The sequence below is a fragment of the Hemitrygon akajei genome, chromosome 5 (genome assembly GCF_048418815.1).
Source record: "Hemitrygon akajei chromosome 5, sHemAka1.3, whole genome shotgun sequence".
Lineage (NCBI taxonomy): Eukaryota > Metazoa > Chordata > Chondrichthyes > Myliobatiformes > Dasyatidae > Hemitrygon > Hemitrygon akajei.
This window is the reverse complement of record NC_133128.1, coordinates 175,444,624-175,463,628: the sequence shown is the minus strand read 5'-3', so window position 1 is coordinate 175,463,628 and position 19,005 is coordinate 175,444,624. Positions and strand designations below refer to the sequence as shown.

The following is a 19,005-nucleotide window of genomic DNA, read 5'->3' as shown; positions in this document are numbered from 1 at the left end:
CGATCAAGCTTGAGGACTCTGAATGTTTGCCACTCTTTCTTGCAGATCAACTGCCACCATAGAATCAGCGAGAAGAACAGGGGTAGGAGAGCTGGGACCCATCCTTCATCTTAGTGTTTTACCATGTGCAAAGTGGAAGAGGTGAAGTCATGAGCAAAGCCATCTGCATCTGGCATTCAAGCAGCTCAATCGCATCACCACATAAAGCACTGGCAGATGCACAGGGGCCCTCACCCAAATAGTGCAAATGAGAAGTTACCGCCACATGACCCTCTGACCATACTACTAGGGGAGGTTTGTGAAAACAGAACAGTTGAAAGGATTTGCCTCTTCTAATTATTCAGCAGAAATTATTTCAAAACTGATTCATAATTGACGTAGAGGATATGGTTGTGACCCCCTTCCTGATTCGCTGCAGCTTGTGATGATGTTCCCTCAGGGAGTGGTCAGATGGTGAGTGATTTGAAGATGATTTCCCATCCACCTATTGCTTTTGCCCTAGAGGGTGGTAGAAGTCATGGATCTGAAAAGTGCCGATAATGATCTGTCAACTCTCAATTGCACAGGCATTTCCTCAAATGAAGGATGTTCAGAAAATACTAACCTTTGAGCAGGCTAAACCGTCTCGAGCAAAAAAGAGCTTTGACCGGCGATCAATCGGCATTTGGGATTGATTAACAAGAGCAAATTAAAGGGTGGCAGGGGAAAGCGCAGTGGCCATCGTCTGAGTGGACAGAGTCAGGGTGGTGATCTTCAGCTCTTTGAGGCTTCAATGAAGAGAGACTTCAGTCAGGGAAAGCAAAAGAAAAGAAAAGCTCTAGGTTACATTTTTCCCCTTCCCTTCTTTATATCTGCTCAGCTAGGATAGTAGAGATGCCCGGCAGGATAGTTGAACGCTTCTCTTGTAGGATGTGGGAAGGCAGGGAGACCTCCAGTGTCCCTATAGTCCCTATAGACTACAACTGCAAGAAGTGCATCCAGCTGCAGCTTCTAACAATCTGCATTAAGGAGCTGGAGCTGGAAATGGATGAACTCCAGATCATTTGGGAGACTGAAAGGGGTGATAGATAAGGACATACAGAGAGGTAGTTACACCCAAGGTGCAGGATACAGGAAACTAGGTGACAGTCAGGAAGGGGAAAGGGGTTAAGGAGCCAGGGCAGTGTACCCATTCCCCTCAACAAAAGATATATCACTTTGGATATTGTCGGGGGTGGGGGTTTGTGGTTGTCACAGTGGTCGGATCTCTAGCACTGAGTCTGGCTCTGTGATCAGAAGGAAAGAGGGGGGAGAAAAGGCACACTGTGGTGATAGGGGATTCGTTAGTAAGGGGAATGGACAGGAGGTTCTGTGGGCGAGAATGAGATTCCTGGGTGGTTTGTTGCCTCCCAGGTGCTGAGGTTTGGTACATCTCGGATCAAGTCCTCAGCATTCTCAAGTGTGAGGGAGAACAGACAGACGTTGTGCTCCATGTAGGGACTAATGATATGGGTAGGGTGAGTGACAAGGTTCTGCATAGGGAGTTCAGGGAGTTAGGTGCTAAGTTTAAGGGCAGCACCTCCAGGGTTGTGATCTCAGGATTGCTACCCATGCCACGTGCTAGTGAGGCCAAGACTAGGAAGAGTATGCAGCTTAATACGTAGCTAAGGAGTTGGTGTAGGAGGGAGGGCATAAGATTTTTGGATCATTGGCTTCCCTTCCAGGGAAGTTGGGACCTGTACAGAAGGGGTCGTTTGCACCTGAACTGGAAGGGGACTAATATGCCAGCGGGAAGGTTTGTTAATACTGTGTGATGGGGTTTAAACTAGAGTTGCAGGGGATGGGAACCAGAGTGTCAGAACAGTTAGTGGAGAAGTTGTGGAGGCAGATGTTGGTAAGACCTCAGACAAAGTTGGGAATCAAAAGGTTGAGCATAGTGTGACTAGTGGTCCTGAGCTGCGTATATTTCAATGCAAGAGTATCGTAGGAAAGGCAGATAATAGTGCAGTAGATGAGGTCGCTGGTTTACAAACAGAGGTGATATGCAGTGAGGAGAGGCCATTGATAGGGCAAAGTTGCAGTCAAAACGATGAGCTGCAATGTAAAAGGCAGACAAAATCGAAAAGGATGAACACAGGACTGGAGGTGCTATATCTAAATGTGCACAATATACAGAATAAGGTAGGTGAATTTGCAGCACAGTTGCAGATTGGCAGATATGATGTTGTAGGCATCACTGAATCATGGCTGAAAGAAGATTATAGCTGGGAGCTTAATGTCCAGGCATATAGAACATACATAGAACATAGAATAGTACAGCACATTACAGGCCCTTCAGCCCACAATGTTGTGCCGACCCTCGAAAAATTCCTCCCATATAACCCCCCACCTTAAATTCCTCCATATACCTGTCTAGTAGTCTCTTTTAAACTTCACTAGTGTATCTGCCTCCACCACTGACTCAGGCAGTGCATTCCACGCACCAACCACTCTCTGAGTGAAAAACCTTCCTCTAATATCCCCCTTGAACTTCCCTCCCCTTACCTTAAAGCCATGTCCTCTTGTACTGAGCAGTGGTGCCCTGGGGAAGAGATGCTGGCTGTCCACTCTGTCTATTCCTCTTAATATTTTGTACACCTCTATCATGTCTCCTCTCATCCTCCTTCTCTCCAAAGAGTAAAGCCCTAGCTCCCTTAATCTCTGATCATTATCCATACTCTCTAAACCAGGCAGCATCCTGGTAAATCTCCTCTGTACCCTCTCCAATGCTTCCACATCCTTCCAAAAGTGAGGCGACCAGAACTGGACACAGTACTCCAAGTGTGGCCTAACTAGAGTTTTATAGAGCTGCATCATTACATTGCATCTCTTAAACTCTGTCCCTCAACTTATGAAAGCTAACACCCCATAAGCTTTCTTAACTACCCTATCTACCTGTGAGGCAACTTTCAGATATCTGTGGACTTGTACCCCCAGATCCCTCTGCTCCTCCACACTACCAAGTATCCTGCCATTTACTTTGTACTCTGCCTTGGAGTTTGTCCTTCCAAAGTGTAGCACCTCACACTTCTCCAGGTTGAACTCCATCTGCCACTTCTCAGCCCACTTCTGCATCCTATCAATGTCTCTCTGCAATCTTCGACAATCCTCTACACTATTTACAACACCACCAACCTTTGTGTCATCTGCAAACTTGCCAACCCACCTTTCTACCCCCACATCCAGATCGTTAATAAAAATCACAAAAAGTTGAGGTCCCAGAACAGATCCTTGTGGGACACCACTAGTCACAACCCTCCAATCTGAATGTACTCCCTCCACCACGACCCTCTGCCTCTGCAGGCAAGCCAATTCTGAATCCACCTGGCCAAACTTCCCTGGATCCCATGCCTTCTGACTTTCTAAATAAGCCTACTGTGTGGAACCTTGTCAAATGCCTTACTAAAATCCATGTAGATCACATCCGCTGCACTACCCTCATCTATATGCCTGGTCACCTCCTCAAAGAACTCTATCAGGCTTGTTAGGCATGATCTGCCCTTCACAAAGCCATGCTGACTGTCCCTGATCAGACCATGATTCTCTAAATGCCCATGGATCTTATCTCTAAGAACAGCTTTCCCACCACAGACGTAAGACCCACTGGTCTATAATTACCTGGACTATCCCTACTACCTTTTTTGAACAAGGGGACAACATTCGCCTCCCTCCAATCCTCCAGTACCATTCCTATGGACAACGAGGACACAAAGATCCTAGCCAGAGGATACAATATACATTGTATCAAAAGGACAGGCAGGAAGGCAAAGGGGGTAGTGTTACTCTGTTGATAAAAAATGAAATCAAATCATTACAAAGAGGTGACATAGGGTTGGAAGGTGTCATTGTGGATAGAGCTAAGGAACTGTAAGGGTGAAAAGACTTGATGAGAGGTGTATACAGACCCCCAAACAGTAGTAATGATGTGGCCTACAAATTACAAAGAGAGATAAACAATACATGCCGAAAGGAAAATGTTACGATAGTCATAGGGGACTTCAGTATGAGGGTAGATTGGAAAAATCAGGTTGATGCTGGATTCCAGGAGAAGGGATTTCTAGAGTGCCTATGAGATGGCTTTTTAGAGCAGTTTTTCCCACTAGGTGATCAGCTACTCTGGATTGGTGTTATGCAATGAACCAGAATGGATTAGAGACCGTAAGGTTAAAGAACCCTTGGGAGCTGGTGATCATAATATGATCGAATTCACCCTGAAATTTGAGAAGGAGAAGCTAAAGGCATATGTATCAGTATTACAGTGGAGTAAAGGGAATTCCAGAGGCATGAGAGAGGAGTGGGCCAGAATTGATGGGAAAAGAACACTGGCAGGGATGATGGCAGAGCAGCAACAACTGGAGTTTCTGGAAGCAATTTAGAAGGCTCGGGATATATACATCCCAAAGAGGAAGAAATATTCTAAAGGAAAGATGATACAACCTTGGCTAACAACAGAAGTCAAAGCCAACATAAAAGCCAAAGAGAGGCCTATAGTAGAGCAAAAAATAATAGGAAGTTAGAGGATTGGGAAGCTTTTAAAAACCAACAGAAGGCTACTAAAAAGTCATTATGAAGGTAAAGATGAAGGTAAGTGAGCCAATATTACTAAAGAGGATTCCAAAGGTTTCTTCAGATACATAAAGTGTAAAAGAGAGGAGAAAGTGGAAATTGGAAAGCTGGAAAACAAGGCTGGGAAGGGGGATAAGGAAATGCCAGACGAAATTAGTAAGTGGAAGACACTAGCAGTGTGGTGGAAGTCCTAGATGTCAGGGGTCATGAAGTGCATGAAGTTACTATAACTAGAGAAAAGGTTCTTGGGGAACTGAAAGGTCTAAAGGTAGGCAAGTCACCTGGACCAGATGGTGTACAGCCCAGGACATTATTGTTGGCATGAAAGGGGTAAGCTGCCAGGGCCTGTTTCTGTGCTGTACATTTCTATAATTCTCTGACTCTTATCGAGATAGTCAATAGTTATTGACTGACATTACCGAAGTTACTTCTGGGAAACAAATATTGAGATCCTTCCTTTCTTATAGCCCTTCTCATGCGTATTAGCCCAAGCCTGAATGTTGTGCAAAATTTTATATATGTGGCTGTAACTGCTCTTCCAATGTGCTGACAGAGGGTGATTTGCAGGGAAATCAAAGGAGCAAAAGAGATTTTTTTGGAACAGGGGGAGCTGCTGTCATAAAATGGTCCAACTATAAATCTATAATCAAAGAAGTTTGAAATGATATCCCTCATAAACTGTAAACAGGAAATAAAGGAAGTCCCCTCTTTACTTCTCTACCTTGAGTGTGTTTTCCTGAATAATCACGGAATTGATTTGACTGCTTTAGGATGTAATTTTACAGGAATGAGATCAGGATAAGTTCAGTAAGCTTCAATATATTATTTTGAACTGGTAAAACATGAGGGCATTTGCTTTAAGCATATAGTGGATAAAATAAAAAGTACTTCTGCATTTTCAACCAAAGCAAATAAAGTATTAATAAAGAGAACTGTGAATTCAGAGCCATTTAGCCTTATCAAAATAAATATTGTAAAAAGTGTTATATTGGAATCCGGAAAACAAATATTTTGCTTGCTGAATATTTTTGGATGTACCTTATGGACTTCGAGCTGCTGAAAATCACTCTGAAATTTCCCTATCATGCACCATTGGTTTGAAATTACCTATATTTGTTATTCCAATTCATAATTCAAGACAATTAAAATGTTGCTCAGAATGTAAGCTGAAAGGTTTTATATCTTGACCAGGCATGCTTGGGCAGGGTGGATGCTGCATGGCAGGACGGATTTTAGAAAGGTTATAAATTTCCATGAAGGATTTCAATACTTGAGACAGACGTTTCCCAAAATAACTGATGCCAAGAGTCAGCACCATTATGCAATTAAATACAATATATTTAATAGAAGTTAATTTCTTGTTTCTCCAAATTCCTACATGGTACAAATAGTCTGAAATTATATTTATGTTCAGCTTCAAGCAGTTAATCATAAACAAAAAAAATTCTGAGGAAGCAACACTTCAAAAGAAAATTGTTGTGTAGCCAGTGGAAGTGAATACCCGCTTAATGCACAGATTTACACTTTTATTCAGTCACATGTTTAAAAATGAGTAATATGTCAATTACATTGTTCACATATAAAATGGCATCAAACCAAAAGTGTACACAATTCTTTTTCTGTTGGTTTTATTTATGCTGGTTGAATGACGTGGTTGAAATGCTACACTAAATCACATGTAACAGGAACTAATAACAAATGATTCCAATGTAGCCAGAAATCCACCACATCTGCAGATTGCTTTGTATGCAGAGGCAATTTTTCTCATCATTCTTAAAAATTAATTTTGTCTGTGACCATTGACTTTTAATTTTTTTTTAAATAGACCCGCAAAAATACGAGAACCTGGAAAAAAAATTATGTTAACGGCTGTACTGATAGAAAAACAGGCCTAAAAAAATTAATAAATTCCTTATTGTTAACATTCAACACAAATTGCATAGAATATAGAGCAGTACAGGCCCTTCAGCCCAAGATGTTATGCCAACCTTTTAGCCCACTCTAAGATCCCCTCCCAGCTCCTGCTCCATCACTTCTCTCCACATTTTTATACTGGCTTCCTTCTCTCTATTTTTCCATCCAGATGAAGAGTTTCAACCCAAAATGTCAACTCCCCATTTTCCACTGTAGATCCTGTCTGACCCATTGAGTTCTTTTAGCATTTCATATGTTGCTCCACATTCCAGCAACAGCCACTTCTTGAGTCTCCATAATCATTCACATTTACCCTGTTACTGAGAACCCAATTTTCCTTTCAATTTTCTTGCACTTGTATTATGTTCTAAATTTTGCCTACTTTTACCATACTCTGCTCAACCCATTTTATTGCTCTTATTAATCCTTCGTTGCTTTGATATGTTCATGTTGATTCATGTTGCACTTTCTAGTTCCAAAGATTTTATTTACTATTCAGCTTTAAACAATGGAGCCTTGCAAAATTTGAAAAATAGTTCTGAAGATTTATAATTATAAAGCAATTTGCATTCTGATGATTTTAAACGTCTGAAGCCAGAAGTACTTAGAATACAAGGTTTCAAAAAATTCTTCCCTCTGCCATCCAATTCCTAAATGGATGTTGAACCCATGAACACGACCTCACTTTTCATGTTTTTATATTATTTCTGTTTTGCACCATTTTTAATTTAACTATATATATACACACTTCCTGTGAATGATTTATTTTTTCTCTGTATTATCATGTATTGCATTCTACTGCTGTCACTAAATTAACAAATTTTGCAATAAATGCTGGTGATATTAAGCCTGATTCTGAAAATACACAAATTTTAAACTACTACTAGAAATTCTTATTTGAACTTTTCTAATTCGTTCCTCAGTTGTTTCCACCAGAATAAGATGATCTGGCATAAAACCAAGGAAGTGGGGGTTTTGAAGAGCTGAAGAGACAGTCTTTCTGAACCCCACCAACAAAAGTTTTGTTTTTAATTGTAATAGAACCTGTGAGCTTCCTGAAAGACTCATTTAACCTGTTGTGCAGGTCAAAATTTCATCAACAACCTATGCACAATGTAGAATCATGTTTTGCATTTAAGTTTCATTTTGTAATTATATCTTGCTGGAAACTGCTGAAACATGATTATATTCAGCGTGCTGCTGCCTTGTGTAACTTATTGGGTTTAATATGAAGTCCATGACTATATATTACATTTGTTTAGTGAAAGGTATGCATAATTCATGCAAACAAATGTGCTCTTGTCAGAGCCAATGCTATCTTATAATGAATAATATTTGCAAGGTAGTCCAAATCATTTTGCATATGTCCTCCTATTTCCTGACACATAGAGGCCATTTTAGAACAACACTCTAATTGCTTATTCTGCTGTACCTAAAGACTGGAAAATTTGGAGCTTACTGTAGTTAAGCTTTGAAATTCTTGGTAAGTTTAAACTCAACTACTGTAATATAATGTTTTCTTATGTCTATAAAAATGATATACCTAAACTTTGGTTCCTTGTATCCTCTGAGTGCTTTCTCTGTTAGTTTGCACTGTGATCAGTTGCCTGTGATCTGTTTTGAATTAATTGTTATTCTGTTACTGTGAGTTACACTCTTCTGCTAGTATTATTTTTGAATTATGTTGTAATTGTGCAGAAACAAGAATTCTACAACTCATTTGATTTAAACATGAAGAAAATTGTAGACACATACAATAATTTGCTTTTAATAACTCTGTTGCCAAGCAGCATATCAATTATTCCCTCCAGACATTGTCTGAGCTTATGTTGGACGTTGCCATATACTGCATGTGAACACAGCAATCCTTCTTACAGCATGATTTACATACCATTGAAAGGACACCAGATGCATAATGGCTGGTACAGAACTGCTATTAAGAGTATTTCGGGACAAACTTAGACAGCAGCAGTCTTAAAATAGGAGGTCTCGAAGAAATGAACAATTGCTATCTTTGTCCTCAGATAAGATTTTGAGTTTTGATACTTGCTTACGATTTTGAAGCTATTAATGGCTGAAAAGAATTTAGTGACATGTGCTAGGTGTCTTTATCTTAGTTATAAGACATAGAATCAGAATTAGGCTATTCGGCTCATTGAGTCCACTCAACTCCATTCTCCTGCCTTCTCCGTGTAACCTTTGATGCCCTGACTAATCAAGAAAACAATAAATGTTCACCTGTGGCAATGAATTCCAGAGATTCATCATCCTCTCACTAAAGAAATTCCTTCTCATCTCTGTCCTAAATGGACATCCCTCTATTCTGAGTCTGTGACCGCTGGTCCTAGACTCACCCACTATAGGAAATATCATCTCCATATTCAATCCATTTCAATGAGATCCACCCTCATTCTTCTAAACTCCAAAGAGTACAAGCCCAGAGCTAACAAAGGGTCCTAATAAATTAACCCTCTCATTCCCGGAATCATTCTCGTGAACCTCCTCTGGATCCTCTCCAATGCCAGCACCTTTTTTATTAGATAAAGGGCCTAAAATTCCTCAATGCCTAATAAAGCCTCAGCATCATATCCGTGCTCTTATGTTCTAGTCCTCTCAAAATGAATGTTAACATTGCATTTGTGTTCCTTACCAACGACTCAAACAACAAGTTAAACTTTAGGGAATCCTGCGCAAGGACTCCCAAGTACCTTTGCACATCTGATTTTTGAATTTTCTCCTTGTTTACTAAATATTCTACACCCTTATTCCTCCCACCAAAGTGCATGACCGTACACTTCCCGACACTATATTCCATCTGCCACTTCTTTTCCCACACTACCAGTCTGTCCAAATCCTTCTGCAGACTCCCTGCTTCCTAAACACTACCTGCCCCTCCACCTATCTTTGTATCTTCCGCAAATTGGCCACAAAGCCCTCAATTCTGGCATTCAAATCATTCGCAAATGACTTGAAAAGAAGTGGACCCAATATCAACCCTTGTGTAACACCACTAGTCGAAATAGGCCTCCTTGATTCGGACTCTTTGCATCCTGCCAGTCAGCCAATCTTCTATCCATGTTAGCATCTTTCATGTAATACCATGGGCTCTTATCCTGTTAAGAAGCCTCGAGTCAAAGGCCTTTTGAAAGTCCAAGTGAACAACGTCCACTGACTGTCCTTTGTCCATTCTGCCTGTTATTTCCTCAAAGAATTCCATCAGATTTGTCAGGCAAGATTTCCCCTTAGGAACTCCGTACTGACTTCGTCTACTTTATCATGCACCTTCAAGTACACTGGAACCTCATCTGTAAAAATGAAATGCAACATCTTCCCAACCACTGAAATTAAGCTAACTGGCCTATAGTTTCCTTTCTTCTGCCTCCCTCCCTTCTTGAAGACTGGAGTGACACTTGCAACAGCTCCAAGGTTTCTGCATAAACTACCTGTCCCATGAGATCAAAGCATGACTGCAAGAATGGGAAAGGTGTCAGGTAAAGGATGAGGACACGGGGCAAACAGTATCCCAACAGAGAGCAAATCTCCAAGCTGAACCTAATTGCCAATTGATATCATCACTAAAATCCAATCAACTGTTATAAATGCAACTACAACCTTAGAGTAAGACAAGGCAAAACTCTGCCAACATCTACAAAGGTGATCATGATGATGAATTTTTATGCACCTGGCTCCCGGGCTAGTGGCTGGAAAATGAGTCAGATCTCACAACTTGTACGATTCTGTGGCGTGAGGGAAATCACTGAGATTGTCTATTCAACTTCACGTCACTCTGTCTGGTCAGAGGAGCAGGAAGAACTCGCAGCAGCATTTCGTGAGAATTGTAAGGTCTCCAATTAGGCAGAATCCAATTGATTGCAAGTTCTTGGTTAGCACGTAATGAACTCTCTGAGGACCCAAGCTGGACCCAACATATCAACGCAGTTATAAAGAAGGCAAGACAGTAGCTATAGTTCATTAGGAGTTTGAGGAGATTTGGTATGTCACCAAAAACACTCGCAAATTTCTACAGATGTACCATGGAGAGCAATCTGACTGGCTACATCACCCTCTGGAATGGGAGAGGTAGTGGCTACTGCACAGGATCGAAGTAAGCTGCTGAGAGTTGTAAAACTAGTCGGCTCCATCGTGGGTACTAGCCTCCAGGACGTCTTCAAAGAGCGATTCCTCAGAAAGGCGGCGTCCATCACTAGGGACCTCCACCACACAGGACACGCCCTCTTCCCATTGTTACTATCAGGAAGAAGGTACGCACTCAGTAATTCAGGGACAGCTTCTTCCCCTCTGCCATCCATTTTCTGAACGGACATTGAACCCATGAACACTGCCTCACTACTATATGCATATATGTACTTACTGTAATCACAGTTTCTGTTTTCTCTCTATTATCACGTATTGTATTGCACTGTTGCTGCAAAGTTAACAAATTTCACAACCTATGTGATGCACCATCAATAACTCTCGGAGACGTGAGGCGAGATATAGGCTTTTATTGGCTGGAAAAAAGAACAAGCAGCAATTGACCACCATACTACATCCTGGAGACTGAGGCCGGGGCGGTGTCTCCAATCGCCTTTATACCGGGGTCCATGGGAGGAGCCACGGTCTGTGGGAGGAGCCACAGGAGCAGTCAGCGGGGGGGGCGTGTCCAGACAGGTATATGTAGTTCACCACAGTATGCCAATGATATAAACCTAACTCTGATTCTGACTACCTAAATAAAAATGATTTAATTCCCCGATTCTATAGCCTACATGAAGCCCCAACAAATCTTGAGAGCCACTCAGCCAAATAGAGCAGGTCTTTTCCAAAGAGTCTGTCACAGCCCTGTCTCATGAGTGGTGGTGATGCATTCATTCTGCAGCAGATCGCTGTTTCAGTGCAACAATGCAAACCATCAGATGGCCAAAGCTATCTTGCAACTCGGATTGTTAACTCATGCAAACGTAGAATGCAGAATCTCAGGAACATGCTGATTGATGAACTTGGCTGGCTGAATCGGATACTCTACTATACTCTATGCTGTCCAGCTTTGCCATCATGAACAATGCCCTTTCCACTTACAAAAGAAGATGACAAGCAGGAACATAAGAAGCAACGTTCCCTTTAATTTTCCTACAACTGCACAAACCTACCATTGCTCTGAGCAGGAAATTTTTAAATGGTTTGAAAACAGCACGGTACTTTAAATGTTAAAATGTTAAGAAAACTCTGTGCACGTGCACCAGAGCATTTCAGAATGGCACAATCACACAGTTTAGAGGGAACAGAGATAAGGAGAGAAAAAAAGCAAGGATTAAGAGATGAGAAAGGAAGGGAAGTTGCAGTCCTGATGGGCTGAATATAAAGAAGCTATTCAAGTATGATGCAAGTAATCTCTACGACTACTTCCAGGTTAGTAACAAGTGTTTTACTGATTATTTTTCCTGCAGTCAAGCACATCAAAGTTATCGGCAACAGAATTAGTGTGAACTGTCACCTTTAGGCATGCTAATGTCTATACTGAACTTGGCCCTTTCCTGAGCTGCAGTACACTAATACTCGGTGTTTCAGATATTATGTTATAGCCTAAGGTAGATACAGATTCAGATTTATCACATCTACATCACAACATACATTGAAATCCGGTGTTTGCATTAATAGTCAAAACAACTGAAGGGTGAGCAATCCGCAAGTATTGCCATACATTCAGGTGCCAACGTAGCATGCCCGCGGTGTTCAGCAAAACAAAAACAACAGAAAAACAAGCCCCTTTCCCACCCTCTCACCCACCATGGCAGCAGGTTGCATTTTTTGTTGTCTGAAAAGAAAACAATTCAAGAAAAATTCTGAACAATGGTTCTTCCCTTACTAGTTTGCACAGTTTTGTCTCAAAAGATTATATGTGTGTATTTCTGTTGGTTCAGTCCCTCACATCAGTATCTGTAACACTTCACACACTTCAGTCACTTTAAGTTCCCTGGCCCTGACTGCCCCATTTTCACCATGGACGCCCAGTCCCTATACACTCCTATCCCCCATCAAGAAGGCTCTCTGCTTCTTTCTAACTAACAGGATCTAAGCAGTTCACCAGCACCACCACTTTTCTCCATCTGATAGAACTGATCCTCACAATAATTTCTCTTTTGGCTCCTCTCACTTTCTCCAAACCCAAGGTGTAGCCATGGGCATCCACGTGGGCTCCAGCCATGCCTTCCTTTTTGTCAGCTACGTGGAACATTCCACATTCCATGCCCTCACTGGAAATGCTCCCCGACTCTGTCTATGCTACATCAGTGACTGCATTGCTGCTGCTTCCTGCATTCATGCTGAGCTCATCAATTTCATCAATTTTGCCTCCAATTTCCACTCTGCCCTCAAATTTATTTGGTCCGTTTCCAACACACTCTCCCTTTTCTCAATATCCCTGTCTCCATATCCAGACTCTACCTCATTCCACCCTGTCAATTGTAAAACTACAGTTCCCATTTCTCAGTTACTCCATCTGCAACATCTGTTCGCAGGATGATCTTTCTATTACAGAACATCTGAGATGTTCTCCTCCTTCTTCAAAGAACAGGGTTTCCCTTCCTCTACCAACAATGCTGCCCTCACTCACATCTTTTCCATTTTCCACACATCTGCCCTCACCCCATCTTCCTGCTGCCATAATAGGGACAGAGTTCTCCTTGTCCTTACCTACTACCCTATGAGATGCCACACCCAACACATTATCCTCCATAACCTCTGCCATCATCAACAGGATCCTACCACTAAACACATCTATCCATCTCCTCCTCCTCCGTTTTCCACAGGGATTGCTCGCTACGTGACTCCGTTGTCCACTGGTTTCTCTCCATTGATCTCCCCCCCTGGCAATTACCCTTGCAAGTAGGACATGTGTTATATCTGCCCCTACACCTTCTCCTTCACTACCATCGAGGGCCCCAAACAGTCCTTCCGGGAGAGGCAACATTTCACCTGGTGTCTGTCAGAGTCATCTCCTGTAACCAGTGCAGCTTCATTCTACATCAGTGCAACCCAAGGCAGATTGCCTCATCGAGCACCTTGGCTCCGTCCAACACAAAGGTGAGTTTTCCCAGCGGTCACCCATTTTAATTCAAGGTCCCATTCCCATCGCCACATGTCCGTTTCGAAACTCCTCTGCTGCCACGATGAGGTCACTTAATATTCCTTCCAGGTTGCTTCAAACCTGATGGCCAGGACATCAATTTCTCTAACTTCCAGGTAACTTCTTCCCTCACCCCCTTCTCTTATTCTCCATTCCTCATTCTGGTTCTCCTCTTACCCCTTCTCTTCTCCTCACCTGCCTATCACTTCCCCCTAGTGCTCCTCATCCTTCTTTTTCTCCCGTGGTCCACTCTCCCTTCCTATCAGATTCTTTCCTCTTCAGCTTTTTACTTCTTCTGCCTCCCAGCTTCTTACTTCATCCTTCCCCCCCTTCCCCACCCACCAACTTTCCCTCTCACCTGGTTTCATCTATCCCCTGTCAGCTTTTTACTCCTTCCCCTCCCCCCACCTTCTTCCCCCTTCCTTTCCGATCACGATGAAAGATCTCAGCCCAAAACATCGACTGTTTATTCCTATCCATAGATGCTGCCTGACCTGCTGACTTCATCCAGCACTTGGTTCTGGGTATTTCGCCCTACACCCTCTCCTTATTCCTCACCCTCACCCTGTCCCCTCTTCCCTGCTTTTTTCCTCCTGTCCCCCCTTACTTCCTTCCCCCTCTGTCCTGTCTCCCCCTCTCCCTCTTTCCTGATTAATTCCTGACTAAATTCCTGATTGTGTCTCTTGTGGAAATTTATTTTCTCTTTGTTCTAACTGTGCGCTGGAGAGCCTGCTGTGCCCATGTCCTTCCACCCTTTCTCCAAGATATCAGGAAACCGTGTTACAAACCTTTTTCCCATCATCAATCATCATTAGTTCAAAGTTCAAAGTAAATTTATTATTGAAGTGCATATGCATCATCACACACAACTCTGAGATTCACTTTACTTGTGGGCATACTCAGTAAATCCATAATAGAATAATAACCATAATCAATGGAAGATCTCACTTACTAGGGCATTCAACTAGTGAGCAAAGAAACAACGCAAATAGAGAAAGAAAGAAATAATAATAATAATAAATAAATATCAGGAAAATGAGATGAAGAGTCCTTGAAAGGGAGTCCACAGGTTTTGGGTTCATTTCAATGATGGGGTGAGTGAAGTTATCCCCTTTGGTTTAAGAAACTGATGGTTGAGGGGTACTAACTGTCCCTGAACATGGTGGTGTGGGTCCTGAGGCTCCTGTACCTTCTTCCTAATGGCAACATCAAGAAGGGAGCATGAGCTGGGTTGTAATAGGACCTCCTGCAACATTGCCAGCCAATCTAACAAACACAATGCACCATTTCTTTGAAAGATTCCGATACCATAAGTAATGTTAGTTACTGGCTACATAGGGGCATCATGTGTGCTCACTGGTGCTCCCTGCATTGCATCACTACCCATTTTCAGGTGAATCCAGTTTAACTCCTTAAGTCTTAATGCCTACAGATATTTATTTATTTGTTTGTTTTTTTGAATTTGTTGAGACACAGCGCGGAATAGGCCCTTCCAGCCCTTCGAACCGCACCACCCAACAACCGCAGATTTAACCCTGGACTAATTGTGGGACAGTTTACAATGATCAATTAACCTACCAACTGGTATGTCTTTGGACTGTGGGAGGAAACCGGAGCACCCAGAGGAAACCCACTCGGTCACAGGGAGAACGTACAAACTCTTTCCAGGCAGTGGTGGGAATTGAACCCTGTCCACTGGTACTGTAAATCATTGTGCCTACCGCTACTCTGCAGTGCCACCCCATCTTGTTCACCTTTACCAAAAATTACATATGTCAACATTTATTTCTTTCTAGACTTCGGAATCGGATTGTTATTTATTTATTAATTGAAAGATTCCTACGGTTCTCATTCAATGAATTCTGCAAAGTCACCCAGTGAAGCTGATGAAGAAAATCAGGCCAAAGCACTTAAAGGCAGAAAGTAAGCTTTTTCTTATTTTTTTAATAAAATGTAATGTTAACTTTTAAATGTACATTGGGATTTGATATCTTCTCCAGGAAGTTACACATTTTCTTGTCTTGTTGCATTGGTTATAATTTTACTTACTTACTGCACGATGGTGTTCAGAGCTTTCTCCATCACGTCAATAGCTTCTTCTCAGTTTTCACTACTGTCAGTCACGCAAGTCCTGGGAGAAAACTCAGGAATACCATCACACTCAGATTTAGAAGGATTCTTCATTGCTGTTTCCGCAACAATTTTGTTTTACCAGTCAGGGTTGTTAGCCCTGAACTTGGAGGAACAGTGAACCACTCTTAGTCTGGCTTCTGCCCTTTGACCTGTTTGGCATGGATGACCCTTCCAATACCCAAAGCATAGAGCCCTGACTCCAGCCAATATAGCTCTCTGGGTTATTGAGGCAAGCAAGCCTCCAAACCACGACAAAGTTGTCATCTTCTTGGAGGATTGGTTATAATGGAATATACAAAAAGCCCTGCTCATTCCAAGCTCTCTCGATATGATTTACAGTAACTCCACTTAAGAACTACTTGATAACGACTAAAAATTCACTGTTGTGTATAATCTTGGTTACCTGGAGTATCGTATTCCCTTCAAGGCATGTTTAAGGAGGAATATGTGAGCCTTGAAAACCTGAGGTAAATTACAGGGTCAAATTGCATTTTTTTCCTTGAATCTGGAAGGCTGATTTTACTGAGTTTACAAGATTACTATCCCAGGGCTCAAAGAGATAGCTAATGTATATACAAGTGAGACTAGCTATACACAGGTGAATTGAAAATTAATCACCTCTTCCAGGAGAGAAGTTGGGAAGCTGTTCTATATGTAAAGGGGCGTAGAAGTTTAAAACTCTCTTCCAGAAACAACAGGACTCAAAGCACATTTATTATCAAAGGACATGTACAGTCTACAGCCTGAGATTCAACTTCCCCACGGTCACAAAACAGAGAAGAACCGGGGAACCCATTCAAAGAAAACATCAAACCCCTCCCCCCCCCCAATATGCACAATAAAGACAAATCACACAAATGGCAACAAAGAGCATGAGTGAAAAAGACAGAATATGAACCACAAAATCAAAAGGTTTATTTCAGTTCAGCTCAGCGTTCGTTGTCTGCCAGGCACGCTGATTTGAATCGCCCAAAAACAGCAGCAAGGAAAAGAATGAGCAGAAAATCTAGAAGCACATCGCAACATGAAATAGAGTCCTATCCACAAACCACGACAATTAAACTTTGTTCCAGCGCCATCCTCTGACAGCGTCGAGGGAGAAAGGGAGAGAAAGAGATCATTTGGACGCAAGGACCTTACCTCGGGAGCAACAGGCCAGAGGGAGAGAAAAACCATCACGAACAGACACTTTCCTCCAGCAGCAGCGAGTGAGAGGGCGGTAGATGGCGCTGAACACCCGCTTGGCCTCCGCACCTGCCTCGATGAATTCAATCTTCCTCGGCACTTAAATCGGCGAGATTGGTGAGAAATTCAGTCGATCGGGGGCTCACACCCCATCTCCAGGCTTCCTGGCCTCCGTGCCGCACACATCACTCGCAGCCTCGTGGAAACAGGGCGCCAGATTGCACAATCTGGCCTGAAATCACATCACCAGAATGCAGACCATTGTTGCTGAGCAGCAGATAACAGGCTCGAACAGCAGCAGAACGACATTTGAAATAAAAAGTAGACACAAAAGAAGTGAAAGAAATAGCTTTGTGAACTGTCTTGAGGATATCACCCTTGATAACGTTGTTTGCCGGTGCCATCCCCTTCCAGAAAACACCAAGGATGATTTTTGATGATTATTATTGGGTTGATTACTGATGGATGGATTTCCAAAAATCAACTTATTAAGAGAAATTGTATTTAATCAGTTCCACAGAGTTAGAACACAAACCTACTGATGATGCCATTGGATATCAGATTGGATATCATTGGTTCAGGGGATACTTGGTCCAAAGTCACAAATACCATTCTTTTGACCAGCACAATTTTTTTGTCCTCTTTCAGTTACGTCCTAAAAGAACTTATTGAAACAGAGAAGATTTATGTGAGAGACTTGGGAACCATAGTAGAGGTAAGATAAGCCAATGAAATTACTTGGAGCAAAAAAAAATACTGCTGGAATAATGCAGCAAATGAGGCAGCATCTGTGGAGGTAAAGGTAAAGGCAACATTTTCGGCCAAGACCCTGAATCAGGATTGAGAGTATCAAGGGGAGACAGCCATTATAAAGAGGTCAGAGGGAGGGGAGAGACGGGAGTTGGCAAGCAATAAGTAGATCCAGGCAAGGAGGGAAGGATGGGCTAAAGGAGGTGGGTGAAGTAGTGAGGGATGGAGATAGAGATAAAGGCTGGGGCCTGATAAATGGAGACAAGAAAGGAGTGCAGATGATGGAATCTGGGAAGAAGGGAGATGATGAGAGGAACCAGGTAAGGAAGGAGTGTTGGACAATTAGGAACAGTGGGCGGCAGGGATAGGTGGGCCCATTCAGTTGAATATATGGTGAAATGCAGAAGGACCTGTGTGAGAGAAGGGAAAGATATTGGATAACAGGATTGGGAAGGATTGGAGAGAAGGCTAAGTGTGTGAGGACCTGGCTAGATCAGAAAAAGAAAGAAAGGAGCAGAGGTGGGGTGAGGGTGACCTGAAATTGGGAAAATCACTGTTTGTACATTGGGTTGTAGACTACCCAGGTGGAATATGAGATGCTGCTCCTCTAGTTTTCATTTGGCCTCACCTTGACAGTGAAGAAGGCTGAGGACAGAGCTTGCAATCAGAAACTCAAGGCGACCCAAACGCAAAGGTCCACAGTGCTGTCTCCCCAATACCCTCTGATCTCACAGCCCAACACCACGCCAAACACTACCCTCAACCATCTCTCTCCCCTTTTAGACCACTTCCCCTGCCTTGAAACACCCCCCCCCCCCCTCCATCCCACCTCATCAGGTCTCTAAATGTGAAATGGCTCCCTTTTCAGGCTTCTAAGCTTTCTCTCCTGAGGCTGAAGGAGACTGCACCCATGTCTCTTTCATTTAATGGACTTCTGCTCTCTCTCTGACACCCACCTATAAAAATAGAGACAGAGTTCCCTAGTCCTTATCTTTTAATCTACCAAGTTCAAAGTAAATTTATTATCAGAGTGCATATATGTCACCATATACAACCCTGAGATTCATTGTCTTGTGTTCATAAACAGGATATCCAAGAAAGATACATAATAGAATCAATGAAAGACTACACCAATGTGCACAAGACTACAAACTGTGCAAAAACGAAAGAGGAAAAAATGATAATAAATAAATAAGCAATAAATGTTGAGAAAATGAGATGAAGAGTTCTTGAAAGTGAGTCTATAGCTTGTGGAACAGTTCAGTGATGGGGTGAGTGAAGAGTAAAGTTACCCTCTCTGGTTGAAGAGCCCG

General features: G+C 42.4%; 1 protein-coding gene across 1 annotated transcript in view; it reads left to right on the top strand.

Annotated features, from left to right (window-relative positions):
* Nucleotides 1–7,896: 7,896 nt before the first annotated feature.
* The window catches only part of LOC140728499 (rho guanine nucleotide exchange factor 25-like), a 45,621-nt gene continuing 34,512 nt past the window's right edge, over nt 7,897–19,005 (top strand). The window contains exons 1-3 of the mRNA XM_073047302.1: nt 7,897–7,981; nt 15,421–15,547; nt 17,591–17,657. Of these exons, the coding sequence (XP_072903403.1) occupies nt 15,480–15,547; nt 17,591–17,657 (135 nt within the window). The 5' untranslated portion in view covers nt 7,897–7,981; nt 15,421–15,479. The remainder of the gene's footprint in view (nt 7,982–15,420; nt 15,548–17,590; nt 17,658–19,005) is intronic.